Source organism: Nyctibius grandis, chromosome 3 (genome assembly GCF_013368605.1).
Source record: "Nyctibius grandis isolate bNycGra1 chromosome 3, bNycGra1.pri, whole genome shotgun sequence".
Lineage (NCBI taxonomy): Eukaryota > Metazoa > Chordata > Aves > Nyctibiiformes > Nyctibiidae > Nyctibius > Nyctibius grandis.
Genome location: NC_090660.1, coordinates 64,548,170 through 64,563,737, shown reverse-complemented (window position 1 = coordinate 64,563,737; position 15,568 = coordinate 64,548,170). Strand labels below are relative to the sequence as shown.

The 15,568-nt window shown below is 38.8% G+C and overlaps 1 protein-coding gene across 1 annotated transcript in view; it reads right to left on the bottom strand.

Moving 5' to 3' along the window:
* The window catches only part of ASXL3 (ASXL transcriptional regulator 3), a 135,569-nt gene that overhangs the window by 42,660 nt on the left and 77,341 nt on the right, over nucleotides 1-15,568 (bottom strand). Inside the window, exons 6-7 of the mRNA XM_068396971.1 lie at nucleotides 5,649-5,766; nucleotides 4,604-4,723 (exon numbers count right to left, since the gene is read on the bottom strand). Coding sequence (XP_068253072.1) covers nucleotides 4,604-4,723; nucleotides 5,649-5,766 — 238 coding nt within the window. The remainder of the gene's footprint in view (nucleotides 1-4,603; nucleotides 4,724-5,648; nucleotides 5,767-15,568) is intronic.

Here is a 15,568-nt window from a genome sequence, read left to right as displayed (position 1 = left end):
AGTAAATAAACAGAAATAACTTTAAACATAAATAAAGGAAGAGAGTAACAACAATTCTTCTTTTTAAGTTTTTAGCTTTTATTGTATCATACAGTAAGCTCCAGAGAAATGGTACTCTGAGAAGGGTAACACAGCCTTTTCTAGGTGTCTTAAGAGCTTCTTTTATATTCCCTGTATTTGTCTTTTGAGCTCATACAGGATCCATGTTCCAGTCAACATCACAGCTGACGTATTCTTACTTCCAGCTTAAGAGACATTAACTTAACTCAACTCAGCAGCAGCAGAAAATTTTCCTGTCATGTCATCAACATAATTACAAGCATCTATTTCCAAGCAAAAGGCAGCTTGACAAGGCTGATGTGAATCAATCATTATGGAGAGCTTCTCTTTTACCATGCTCTGCATCTGCAGTGCACTATGGCCTACATAACTTGTCCCATAGCACCTGCTAAAAACTACCTGTGTGAATAGACAGTGATCATAGAGATAAGAATATTTAATGTGTTAAATTAGTGTCTGAAAACATGCATTTTTCAGAATTTTCATAAGAACCTATGATCTAAAATGATCAACACACAGAAGGCAGCAGCAGGAATTATCAGAGTTTTAGAAAACAAGGCCTGTGAGGAAAAATACAAACCCAGGAATGAGTAAGATAAAGACTCAGCAGAGAGAAGGGGAAATGCATAAATGGCTGATGCATAGAGGTAAAGAACAATGTCCTCTTACTGTCCACAGTGGATAGCAAAGGTAACGAGCTTAAACTCTTACACAGTAAGAAATATTTCTGTTAAGATACTGGAAGAAGAGAGCTTTCAACCACCAAGGACAAGGAGACTCTGGATTAGATCCACAGGGAGACATTACTGTCTCCATCAGTGGAAATCTTTAAGAATATGTTAGACAAATACCTGTCAGGAGTGACAGACGTATAACTGATTTTGCCCTATGACTGACAAACAAATTAGATGACCACTGGAGGGCCCATCTGGTCTCATTTTGTTATTATTTCTAGGATAATATTTAAATTATATTTTTTAAAGCTCTTTAAAGAGCAATTAATGCTACCTGCTTCAGGGTATATACATACTGCTACAATCCTTTTTTCTTCTCAGTCTTAATGTATTATGATACTCAATAAAGAAATGGAAGAAGTGGGGAGTCCAGGTGGCTGGAAAAACTCAAAAGCTTCTAACCTCTCCCAGAAAACTCCTCCAGGTTTTGGTCTGTTGTACTTTCAAATATTTCAAAGATGCTACAAAATGGGTCTTAACTAAATCATACACAAACTCCAGCAGAATCTATAAAAAAGCAACTGAAAAGAATATTCCACTCCTATAAGCAATGATGGCATTTGGCATTCACATAGGACCTCTCAGGAAGGATTACAACTGACATGTTAATAAATGTATTTTACAAATGGGGGAATTTGGGCATGCTGATTATTAGGAGCTTCTCAAATGCTACAAACTACTTAAGAGTAACATTAATAAAAATAATGCAATTATGCTTTAGATTTCTTGGAAGGCCTATAGTGGTCTCCCCTGAAGGCTTATAACATCACCCACAAAATGCAGAAATTAAAGAAAATGCAGCAGATTTGTAAATTCTAAAAGCTCCCTTTCAGCCACAGCCTGCCACAAACATTCTTCCAATTTCCTTTTACTTTTCAGCAGACAATACTAACTGAATGAGACAAGGATTACTTTGCACTCAGCACAAGATAACCTTTTCCAACACATTTTTCCAACATAGTGTATTTCAGTATAGCAAAGGCTCCATTACAAACAAATGAATGCCCTGTTATAAAGGACAATTGTATGGAAGAAGTGCTCATTTTCATGAATGTCTCACAATAAACTGTCCTCACCATCTGTTCCACTCACTAAATATAAATGCAAAAAGAACACAGTCCCCAAGTGTAACACAAGTAGTATGATGTATCTGATTTTAATGCCTGTATGTATATTCTTTTCTTTAATCAATACAGAATACGCATTCCCATCTTCTAAATGACTCCAAATTGAAGTAACATTTTCCCCCGCTAACGCTTCATATCCTATGGAAAGACATACATATAGAGATGATCCAAACTAAAACAACATATATATGACCGCAAAGCCTGTAACATCCTTTAGTGGCAGATATTTTAATAGTGTGAAAAGCCCAAGACAGTATCAGAAAGTCAAACCTAATTCTGTGTGTCTGGGTCACACATTTTCTGATTTATTTAACCTGCTACTGCTTATGGGCTACTATGGAGGTTTTATCAGCTTGTGGAAAAAATATATATATATCATTCCCAGGGTGATAGGCCAGTAGCTCACTGTGGATGCCAAGCAGAGCCATACTTTTAAAAAAAGAAAAATCTGTTCAGGAGAACAACAAATTCTCTCTCCTGCACCCTTCCTATGGCTAGTTTAGGACCTTTACCGCAGGTCTCAAGTTTGTAATCAGATTTAGCGAAGTATTTGGGAGTAACATCGAAAGCAGTAGTTCTGTGGAATATGACAAGAGTATGCCACTACTGCATAGCTAATCGTAACTCTGAGCGGAGTTTATGACATATGCCAATGTTGTTTATATTGTTTTCCACAGAGAAAGACATTTTGAATCCTTGTATAGCTGCTACCAGAGTTTGGGGGGATCACTGCCCAGATCAGAAATACAACCTGGAAGATGAGAGAAACTCAAGCTTACAGCCTCGGTAAAGAAGAGATTAGTCTCCAACGTATAGAATTAACTCCAAAAAGGATGGCAGCACCATGGTTCTACATCAAAGTATAAAAATCAAAATAGGAAAAGGATAGAAAACACATAGTCGGTTGAATCAGTTATCTAAAATCCTTTTTTTAGTTAACTGGGAAAAAGGGGAAAGAGTCATCATCTTTAATGGGAGCTCAGAAAGTCTACCAAACACAACATGCAGCGAATGCTGGGCGGATAAGCAGAGTTTCAGACAATCAATGTCTGGAACTGAATTGTGTACTATATAGGACACTGGACGTATTCTCAAAGATGCTCAACAGCTGTTCTATTAGTATCCCAAGAACTATTATGTCATAAGAGAAACATCTCAGCAGGTACAAGAACAGAAACCCTTAAACCTTACACAAAGTTCCCCGCATTCCAAGTGCAGTGTCCCAGAAGGCCAGAGGATTTTTTCTGAAATTCACAAAAAATCTAATGAATTCACTCTACATGTTGTACCATCGGCCAACAGTTGATGAAATATCTGGGGATGGGGAGGAATGTATACATCAAATTATGTATCTCAGTCTTAAATGTAGAGAAAAGTTACAGGAAATGATCTAAAATTGAATGCATCTTTGCATAGCAAAAGTTGTAATACTGAAGGAGTATTTTTGGTTTTGAATAATGCCATTTGATCAACATAGAGAACTAGCTATCTGTCTGAGACTGATGAATAATCTACAGAAACATCACATTTGAAACAAAAGTACACTTTCATGGGAGGCTGTGATATAATAAGGCTTGCAAGAAACAGTTCGCCAAGAACTGGCAATAGCATATTTAAAAACCAACCTATGATATTTAGGAAGTAAAGTACCTTCAAGCTATTTTGCAGAATTTTTATGCATAAAAACAGGACTAGGCCAGATGATTAATAAAGAAGAAAAATCTTATCACCACGAAGACAGACATTAACTAATTTTTAGGATGATCCAGCCACTACAAAAAGCTTGTTTGCTAACTTTTCCGATATGTCCATGTTGCAAAATACTTCTCTAAATGATTCAGCAGTCTGCTGAATGCAAAAAGTCCTTTGTACAGATAAAGAAACAGTTATGTAATTATTCTACTTTACTTTAGCCGAGGCAAGAGTCTTAGTGAACACTACATTTTCTGCTCCTTAGGGAACATTTCCAATTATATTCCATGCAAAGCAGGAAAATCTGCCTATCGCATGGAGCTACTGAGAATTTACTCTTAGCATCTCTTTAGAGAAAATTCTTCATTAATTACAGATCATCATCCATGAATCTTGCTAAAAAACACAGAAAATAAAACCAGAAACTGTATCTACCACCTCAAGAGATGTAGCTTCAAAATAATTAAGGATCCAACTAAAGAAACAAATCAACTAAAGAAAGAGAATCAAACGGAAATGATATGCCAAATTTCTATATGACATGGAATAATGCAAATGAAGAAAAGAGGGTTAACTTCTAATAGGGCAGGTATGTAAATAAATATGCTATTATCTTTGGGAATAAATGCATATTAGACTGCAAGCGAATTTATCAGGAAGAAATAATATTTGCTACACCCCACCCCATCCCCAAAAAAATCATAATGCAGCAATCAGAAACAAACTGCTGAATGACCTCTCTGCCTGCAGTTGCTTAGGTCTGTCAAGCTTTAAAAAGCAACTACAGAAAAGCATTCTGGGGGGAAAAAATTGCCCATGGATTTTCCAGGCAGCCAGAAAGAAAGATGCCTTCTTGAGAAAGGGTCAGCTGATGAGTTTGAAAAATGGACAGATAAACCAGAAAAATAAAAACTTTTAAAGAGAACATAGAGTTTAGAAAAATAACAGTATTACAATAACAAGTAAGATATTTATTTTACTTCTACTCACCTAAACCAGATTTTTTTAACCTCTTTAAGTGCTGGCTTGTTTGTTTTCCAGTTGGAGACTTTTGCCCATGTTTCATCTCTTTATCAGAACTGTCTGCTTCACCATTTTTAGATTCAGATCCTTAGGAAAAAATAAAAATCCCCAAACATGATACTGATGCACTTGTACCAACAATCCCCCCAGCACCCCCTACACTGTAAACAAAACAAAAATAGGATTTAAAAAAACCTGATATCTACTTGCTGAAAGGCAATACACCTTTCTGGCCCCAATAAGATTCCTCATCATCAGAGGAAATGGAAGTAAAAGCTCAATAAATCAATTAAGTGCTGAAAACTAAAGTTTACTGAACACTGCAGTCAATAAAAATGTTCACTGATCTAATAAAAATAATGTTTTCCTATAATGCCCAAGAGATATCTTTAAAAATATTTTAACCTCAAGTTATGGGGCAGTAAAGCAATCTAAAGGCAAAAAAAATCATTTCTTTGTGAAGGAACATTTATAGAAGAGATATGCCTGGAAATAAAATTGTCAATTTGTGTTAAACATAGACATAGAAATCTCTTAAAATGAAGCAACTTAACCACCAGAACTAAAGGTCAAGGTTATGCTGCAGTGATAAGCATGGTACCAGAAGAAGAAAAGCTAACAAAAGGATCCGAGTATTGCAGCGTAGAATTGAGCCACAAATTCACATTCACACAGAAGCTTGCCTTCCCCGCCCGCCCTCCCCTTTTTATGGCATTGAATACCAGCATGGGGTCCTCCATTAGAGTTCCAGAGCCAAACAAAATGTTACTTTGCATTCCTTTAAAGCTGCTGCTATTAGCAATTGTCATTTTACTGCATGCCTTCAGTTCTTTATTAAAGAAAAATCTCCATCCTTGAGACACCAGATTTGATAAGGAAATAAAGATGTTAAACAAAGCCACCAAGTGGAAATATTACTTCAGCAGTTCCAAATTCTGTATGCTACACAGCTGATTCAGAGGAAGGCTCTGTGACTAGAGCTGATCTTGCAAACAGTCCTTTAGCTATTTACCTGAAGGTGAATCCGACTGCTCATCAGACACCTTTAATGGTGTCAAAACAACACGAGGAACAGTCTTGTTTACCATCATTGAGACTCCATTTCTTCTTTTCTGCTGTTGTCTTAAAGCCTACAAAAGCGAAACAAAACATAAAAATGTAACAAAAAATAATACTTATAAGTGAATTACATGAGACATTTCTCTACCATTAAACTGAATCTCTTAAAATAAGCACAATTTACATAGCTACTGACTTGCCAGATTTCACATTCATCCCCTTTATGTCATTTTCCTTTAAAATATAAAATCAGGCTTTTGGTTATACAGAGAAATAAGATGCACCCTAGATCATTTTCCAATACAGTTTTGACAACAAAGAAGCACGTAACTATTTGCTCTACCTTAACAGCACAATATGATAACCCAATGTGAAACTAAGATATCCAAGTAAAAAAAAAATGTAAAATAAATGTTTCAAAACCAGAATAAAAACATATATGTCTGCACATCTCTTGCAGGTGCATGCTCTCCAGTATACTGCTCAGTCAATCAAGTTAACACAGAGTGTCATCAGTATGTACAGCATGTAAGGACTACAGTATTGATGCACTCACTCAGCCGTGAGTAGTGCTGCACAAAATCACTGAACATGGCAGGAATCATTTATTTTTGTGAAGGGAATCAGTCCTAATCTTGGAAACCTTGCAGCACTTGGCTTCTGTCTGCTTGACTTTGGGCATTAACCTTCAGAACACGAACATGATGGTGTTCTGGCAAATCTGGGGAAAAATGATACAAGAATAAATCTCTACAAATGGGAGTGCTTTGTGTTTCATAAATGGATTGAATACAGGGTTGGTAATGTAATACAAAATATTTAAAGATTCGAAATAGAAAATACCTGGCAGACTGTTTTATACGGAAAATGATATCTGATTCAAATGATCTTAAAACATACAAATATGAGTACTTGCTAATTAATACATTTGCAAGCATTAAACTTCTGGAATTAATCACAATGAGCTGGGCTTAATACAGATCTCTCTTATCCTCATGTCTATTTTTCTCCAATCTTACTGTGCACTCTCTTTTTAAAACTGTGATTTGTGTTATGATCTTGGGGGGGATTTATTAAAGTAATATTATATCAACAAGGAACATATTTTATATGAATTATGCCTGTAGGTTTATGAGCATGAATGACTGATGCCTTATAAGGTTTAAGTCTGTAACTTCAATTAATCTGTAATATCTTTCAAAAATGTTTAAATAGCTAAATAAAAAAAAAGTCTCTGAAAGAAAAAGAAATCGATATCGCTCTGCTCCTCTAAATAACACACTACACAACATAAAATACACCAAGCCACACAAAAGCTATTTCATTGATTAACCCCTTTTATAGTACACTTCTTAAAAGACACATAAGCACTCTGCAATAAAAAGCAAATTAGAACACTCGAAATCAAACAAAGAGAGGAAGCTGGTCAGATCTGCACTGAGTCAAAGAAGCAAGCAGAAAGCCATGAAGAACAGCCTATAGAATCATAGAATCACAGAATGGTTTGGGTTAGAAGGGACCTTAAAGAGCAACTAGTTCCAACCCTCCTGCCATGGGCAGGGACACCTTTCCACTAGACCAGTTTGCTCAAAGCCCCATCCAACCTGGCCTTAAACACTGCCAGGGAGGGGGCATCCACAGATTCTCTGGGCAACCTGTTCCAGTGTCTCACCACCCTCACAGTAAAGAATTTCTTCCTAATATCTAATCTAAATCTACCCTCTTTCAGCTTAAAACCTTTGCCCCTCGTCCTATTGCTACATGCCCTTGTAAAAAGTCCCTCTCCAGCTTTCTGGTTTGAGACAGAAAATTCGTACTGGTATTGAGCAAGCACAGCCACACTTGTGGACAGAAGATTCCAAAATGTTAACGTTTTTCAAAAATTGCCTAAAATTCCAAAAATGACCCTCAGTGCACAGTCCTGACAAGCTAAATGTCAAACCAGGTGATCCTTATTTAACAGTAATACCACTGAGACAGTAACAAATAATTCACTAAAATTTAACTGAAAAGACAGCCAATTTCTGTGCTAACAGCATACCAATATAACCACAACCCAAACTTTGTATTGTTGTGCCCCACAGCCTGATTTACCTGATGAAAAGCAAAGACAAAAAATAGCCATCCTCACTGTCATCTTCCCTAGACAAATAAGTAGGAGCCCAAACAATGCCCCATGTTCTCCTCCAACCTCCTCCTGACCTTTCAAGACAATTTCCACATCTACCAGGAACCACAGCCTTGTTGCCAGCATCCATAAGGAATTGCCATTTTAATGACGTATACAGCCACTATGACAAAGGTAGATTCTTTGTAAAGCCTCACAGTTGATTTTCAATGCTTTAGACTGAACTCCCACGAATGAGAGAAAGTAAGCAGCAATGTATCCCCCACCAATGACAGGTAGCCAGTGTTCATACACCTTAGGTGACCCATGTGCTGCTGGAGTGAGGGCAGCGGTACCCAGTCTTTGTCAGGTGCACCACTTACCTTCTTTCGTGTTACAAGAAGGCCACTTATGGACCTTAAGTACACCTTTACGCAACCGATCTGGCACTTCCAAGAAGCACAGGCCACCCCATGCCCACAGAGCACTAATGCAAGACAGCATGGCTCATCCCAGCACTCCCGGACACTCAGAGCCACAAGAGCAGGGAACACAGCTGGCAGCAGGCAAACATTGCTACCAGAACTATTTACTTTGAGGCATAGCGCACTTCTGAGCTACCAGCTACGCACCTCAACATGTGAGGATCAAGCACAAACCTTAAAGACACTATTTCCCTTTGACACACATTTGCTTTTCAGGGTTTCTTTTTCCCCAACATTCATTGTTTCACTGCCAGTCCCTCCCCCATCTCCTCCAGTTTCACAACGCAAGGAACCAATCACCGCGCAGGGCCCATAGTTAAGTTTGGAAATCAGTCTGTACGGGATGACTCAAGCTGACAGTAAAGCTACACACATGTGGACTCCTGAAAGATAGGTTGTAGAATAGAAAAAAAATTAAAACCACATGGACATCAAAATCTAAGTTTTAACACAAAGTGCCAATGAATTATGCTGTGCCCAGAGAACAGATGAATAATCTTCCCTATGCCTCTCCATCCTTTCATTTGTCAAAGGAAAGATACGAGGCAGGGGAGGACGGTACAGAAGTATCAAGTAAATAATCTAACATTTGATTTGCAGGGTAAAGAGATGGCTGAGATCTTGCTCAGTCATCCTGTTCAGTGGGACATATTATCACAGAATCACAGAATCAACCACGTTGGAAGAGACCTCTGGGATCATCGAGTCCAACCGTTGCCCTGACACCACCATGACAACTAGACCATGGCACTAAGTGCCATGTCCAGTCTTTTCTTAAACACATCCAGAGATGGTGACTCCACCACCTCCCTGGGCAGCCCATTCCAATGTCTAATAACCCTTTCTGAAAAGAAATTCTTCCTGATGTCCAACCTGAACCTCCCCTGGCAAAGCTTGAGGCTGTGCCCTCTTGTCCTATCGCTAGTTGCCCGGGAGAAGAGGCAGACTCCCACGTCACTACAACCTCCCTTCAGGTAGTTGTAGACTGCAATAAGGTCACCTCGGAGCCTCCTCTTCTCCAGGCTAAACAACCCCAGCTCCCTCAGCCGTTCCTCATAGGTCAGACCCTCCAGACCCTTCACCAGCTTGGTCGCCCTCCTCTGGACTTGCTCCAACACCTCAACATCTTTCTTGAAGTGCGGGGCCCAGAACTGAACACAGTACTCAAGATGCGGCTTCACCAGTGCCGAGTACAGAGGGACGATCACTTCCCTAGACCGGCTGGCTACACTATTCCTAATAGAGGCCAGGATGCCATTGGCCTTCTTGGCCACCTGGGCACACTGCTGGCTCATGTTTAGCCGGCTGTCGATCAGCACCCCCAGGTCTCTTTCCACTGGGCCGCTTTCTAACCACTCTTCCCCCAGCCTGTAGAGCTGCATGGGGTTGTTGTGGCCGAAGTGTAAGACCCGGCACTTGTTCTTGTTGAACCTCATGCCGTTGGTCTCGGCCCATCTATCTAACCTGTCCAAATCCCTCTGTAGGGCCTTCCTACCCTCCAGCAGATCGACACTCCCACCCAGCTTGGTGTCATCTGCAAATTTACTGAGGGTGCACTCAATCCCTACGTCTAGATCATCTATAAAGATATTGAACAGCACTGGCCCCAGAACTGAGCCCTGGGGAACACCGCTAGTGACCGGCCACCAGTTGGACTTTGCCCCATTCACCACCACTCTCTGGGCTCGGCCATCCAGCCAGTTTTTAACCCTAATTTTAACCTAATTTTAACCTAATTTAACCCTAATTATGTCCCTAATCACAACAATTTTATGTTAAATTCTCCTTTGAATTTTAAGCTTCAGGGTCTGAAATTTTGGATAGATGAGTCTTTGCAAGAAAACACTAGGAGCAACCCAGCAGAGGGAGAAATTGCCGACTGACGCCTAGTTACTAGTAAAGCCAAACACCAGAAGGAGTTAAGTATAAATCAAGGACACTGTGCAGTCTCTGCTGAGGACGAATATATAACTTCTCTACACTTAGCCTGAGGGATATTAATTTTAGGATACAAGACTACCATAGGATAAGACAAGAATCTTGTATCCCAAGATTAATACTACTTAGCTGGGACGTCAATGGGATTACTCAAAGTGAAACATACACCAAACGCTTTGCTATATTGAGCTTTTAGTGCACCAAGCTAATTCAGTGCTTTCCTAGTCACCATGACCAAATAAATCTCTAGTTTTGGCTCTTCTGTCGAAGGGAATAAACACAAAGTAGATGAGTTAAATTTGTAACTAACATTGAAGAAAATGAGAAATTTTATAACTTATTCCGAAGAAAAATGGTTCCAGATCTCAGTGCAGATACAGAAACACCAACTAACACAAACTACATTGGCCTCTTTTACCGACAGAGTCTTTTGCATCTCATCCATATTTAGAGATATATAACCTCCTAGCCAGGCTGCCTACAGATCTGCAAGAAAGAGCCGATGATTCTACCAAATTATAAGGTGTCACTTTTACTACAGAAAGTAAGAGAGAAAAACATATAGCACATATGACAGCTTACATAAAGTATATTTTTCTTTAACGAGACTCTGTGTTTACATTTCAAATGTATTCAACCATTCTGTGCTAAATGCTTGAGTTAAAAAAGCTGCAAGTTGTAAATTCCTAGAACTGATCACTGTCGAAGCATTCTGTAAAACATTACTACCATCCTATCTGTACAGCACATAAATATAAAAGGAGAGAAAGAAAATGAAAGTTTATGTGGTATACAAGTTAACCATTAAAAGCTCTCTTAAAATCACCACCAAAATATAGTACTTACATCCAGCCTTTCACAAGCAGTTTTGCAAATGACATCTGTGAATCTCTTGCACATAATGAGTATGGAGAATTCCCAATATTCCCATTCATAAAAATGAACCTGTGACCATCTGTTGAATAACACTGCCATGGTCATTATACAGGGCTTGGCATAATTAATTTGTTTAATGAAATTATTTTTATTGCCAAAATCTTTAAGTAACCTATCAATCCATTTTCATCCAAAGAACTCAAAATAACATAAAAAGATGAATATTAAGAAAACACAAACGCTGAAGATAGATGGCAAAAGGAAAACACCATGCAATTAACAGTCATCTTCTAATTCCAAGCAGTTATTTATGAAGAGGTGACAAAAGCAAGTCTCCTTCTCTTTTTAAGGGAGTTTATGCCCCTGCTGGAGCATAGCAGTGTGTTGGAGGTTTCATGAATGCTATTATCTGTTCTTAGGAATAACCATTTCATGTTTAGTTGATCTTAACATAGGAAAGACTTCACCCATGTGACCAAATGGTTGACTCTCTTCAGTAAAAACTAATAAAGATATCTTTGAAGCAGGAAGGAAACAATATAAACTAAAAGGTAACTGGACAGAGGGGAAAAATACATTCCCAAAAGAACACCAGAAGCAAAATGTCAAGCTCTATGCTCTGATTTTACTGCTGCTCGGGGTATTTTTTAATTATTTTTCTTTTCCACATCTTTTCAACTCAGAACAAAAAAATGCAGCATACAGATAAACCATTAATGCAGAAAACCACTTTGATTTGAGCTTCAACGCATGACATGCTGAGAATGTTAAAAATTTTTTAACAATAAAATTTATTAACAACAAAGATATGTAACACTTGGTTGCATTAAGCAACATCGTCCCAGATTTCTATTTGTTCCATAAATGTCAAGTCTGCCTTCTGAAACTCATATCATGAAACATAACCCTTGAAATTTCACACATTATGGATAAGAAATGTAAAGCTATGGAATTCTTCCGTTCTGCCATGTGAAAAACACGAGCTATGATACACTGAGCAAAGTCTTTTGCACAAAATAAATAACAACTCTACATCATGGTCATGGATCCCAGATCGGCAAAGATGAACAGATTTATAGTTTATCACTGATTCACTTAACACCACCATAAAATTTCTTCTTTGTCCTCTCTCTCACCCTCAGTTTGTTAGTAAAATTAAGACAGCCTTTAATTCCCATGTGTCTATTAAATTAAAATTTCTCAGTGGCAACCTGTTTCATGGATACACAGAGCAGTTAAAATAAAATACTAAGCACCAAAAATCATGAGGAATAAACCCATTATTGTTTTTAGGATGTCACTACTACTTATATTAAACATACATTAAAAGTACTCAGTTATAAGCATGCAAACATAAGATTAAAACAATAGTAAAGATGTCTTATGGAAACAGCTACAAAGTGCCATTTCCAAAGCATAGAGCAAATTAATTTACTTCCAACCAGACTTGTACATCAAACACAACAGTATTTGTGCCAAGTGTACACAACCAATCATTTGGAGATGAAGAACAGTGGTAGAACATCACGCTGCAAGTTTGGAGACTGAGGGTTCACTTTCAAACTCTGCTAATAACTTCTCAAATAAGCATCTATTCTTGTCCCATGCCATCCTCCTACCCTGTGACACTTATACCTGTATTTGGAACAAAAAAAAATTTCTTGCTGCATATTTGTTCTTTAGGTCCCAGCAGTGATCAGAGTCTTTCTGCATAACTACAGTACACATTAACAACTGAACATTTATCTGTATATTAACCAACATTGAACTAAGGTGCTTAGACATTCATGGTGCGGAGACACAGAGAGAATGTGTGTATCTGTGTCCATGTCTGTACACCTGCAAGCCAGCACTATCTTCTATAGGGGTACAATAACGCTATGGTTGCTGCAGATCACAATAGACCGCAAAGTAAACATTTTTGTTGCTTTCCCAACCACAGAAGCAAGAGACAGACAAAAAAACATGTGATGTGTTCAAACATCTGGTCTGACGTGCATGTGAATGGGAATGATGACGGCATATGCATCGACTCAATGACGCTTTTTTCCAAAGAGAAGAGTGTGGGTTTTTTTTTTTAAATTGTTTATGTAGCATTAAACTAATAACATCAGCTGAAAAGTGCTTTATGGGGAGAAGTGATTCTTGGCACAACGAAACACATATAGGTAAGGAAACAGTTTGTAGAAAGTAGTTTAAAACCAAACTAAAATAAAGATAGCAATGTCAATACAAAATCTTAAAACAGTAATCGACACTTTTCATTAGGTCAAGTTTGCAAACATACTCTGCACAGGGTCCAAAGCATACAGTGGGGGACTACAGGGCTAGACTACCATTCTCCAGATAAAAAATCCTGTCATATTACCTCTCAGAGAAACATATGCACCAATTTACATTGCACCAATGCAAGCAGTTACAGTGTAATGCCTTTCTGCCAGACATCCTCTTTCATCCTGGGTTCTGCCACATGCCCACGTACCCTGAGCACGCAGCCTTCTAGGGACCTACCCAACAGCTCCTGGAACTGCATTTATACATAACGGCTTGTCAGCATTTTGTAGGAGGCTTCCTAAAGCTCTGAAGAGTTGTGAGCTGTTCCACCTCCTGTCTTTCCCTGAAAAGGCCAACCGTTTCCAGGATGCACTTCAAAATCAAGGCATGATTCACTTTCACCTGGGTATAATTTCATGTTATAAACTATACAAATCTAAAGCTGTTCTTTTCGTATGGCCCAGAAGAAGATACTCACCTAAACACCCACTGCCACTACATGGAAAAATCAAGTAACATCATCGGAAAAGCTTGACTGCTATGCACAGACCAAACAAAATGGGACTCTCATCTCCAGTGATGATATTTGTCATTAATATAGTAGCAGTGACCAATCTATCTTAAATAGTTCCCCAGGTTACTTAAAGAAAAACATTATCAGACAAATGCAATGCTTAGAAGTAGGCCACTATCATCAGCTTGATTGCCTGAGACTTGGAACAAGCAAAGGCATCTAGAACAGAACAAAGGGAGCGCTTCTGACCTATATTTGGGGAAGAGATCCCACTACGTAGCAGTGGTAGACTTAACCAAAGGTAATGTTCACGCCAGGACATATTTTAAGTGAGGGACACTGTCTTACAGTGAGGTAGAGGGGCAACTACACTTCAACATGGTACTGTTCTAAAGTTGCTTTAAAATTCTTCTTTTCTCAGAGTAAGAAATTCTGGAAAACACATTTATTAAAACAGAAAACATGCAGGAGAGCTGCAAAAAGCATGCTATGCAAACAACCCCAAAGGAAAAACAAACAAGCAGAATGCCCCAGCAACTGGGAGCTAGTTATTAAAAAGCAGTACAAAAAGAATACAGGGACTGTGTGGATTCCTGTTCCTTTCTTTCCATCACAGGTAAGGGCTGAGGACCAGAAGAAAGTCCCATAAACATTCTCTTGAGTCTTACCAAAGCACTGTGCTGAGCAGCTGGTACGTGCTGCCCATGCATAGGGACCTTTAGAGGGACATACCGTGCAGCCTGCCTTCGGGCAATTCATGTACTCCCTGAAGAGCTCCTGCTGGAACTCTTGCTCTTCCAGCTTCTTTTCCCCATTATGCAGTCTCCCTGCCATAGTTTCTCTGTCCTCTTCCCTAGACTTGTCTTGACAATCAGAAAATCAGTTTAGTTTATCATCTTCGAACTTCCATTTTCCTGAATGCATTTTGTAAATTCCACTGTCCCTTCCCATGTCTCTCTAGAAGTCAAAAAGCAACATGTTTTCCTTGTTTTCCGTTTGTTGTCAGGAAAATTTGTCAAGAATCATCACTTATGTTGCCAGACATCTGATCAAATGCTTCAGCTAGGGAGCCAGAATTCTCCAACTGTAGCCTTGGTAAATTTGTAGCATCTGAAATGAAACATAGGAAAATGGTTAACACAGACACTGAGAAACTGCTGCAACCTCTCTATACTGAGGAATTTAGTAGAAAAAATACCTCTCAGTTCACAGTGGATTTTCAGAGCCTTTCAAGAAGACACCCTGTGCTTAAATTCTAAGTGATAAGGACATAATCATAATGATCTTGTCTGTCACCTTTGTTTCTTTGGGGACAAGGAAGGGAAAGAAGGGCAGGCAAATATATCAGGCTTGTATCAGAATGCATGAGTGAGTAGTTGCTCAAATGAGTAAAAGGATAGACACCACAGACAGACTCATACTGGATTACTTTCTACGAGCAGCAAAATGCTTCAAGATAACCTGCATCTGGCTGTAGTCAAGGAAAGAAGTCCTAACAGAATGAGTGTGGAGGAAGCAAGACTGGCGAGTTTGCTCTTGTTCTTCTCTCAAAGCAAGATAAGCTGTGTGCCTGAGCTGAAGACAGGAAAGCAAACCCACACCAGCATCAATGGACATCAGGATTCTACCTTCAGTGCCAACCTAGGCACTTGGGCACCGGTGTCCTTAAAAAACAAACA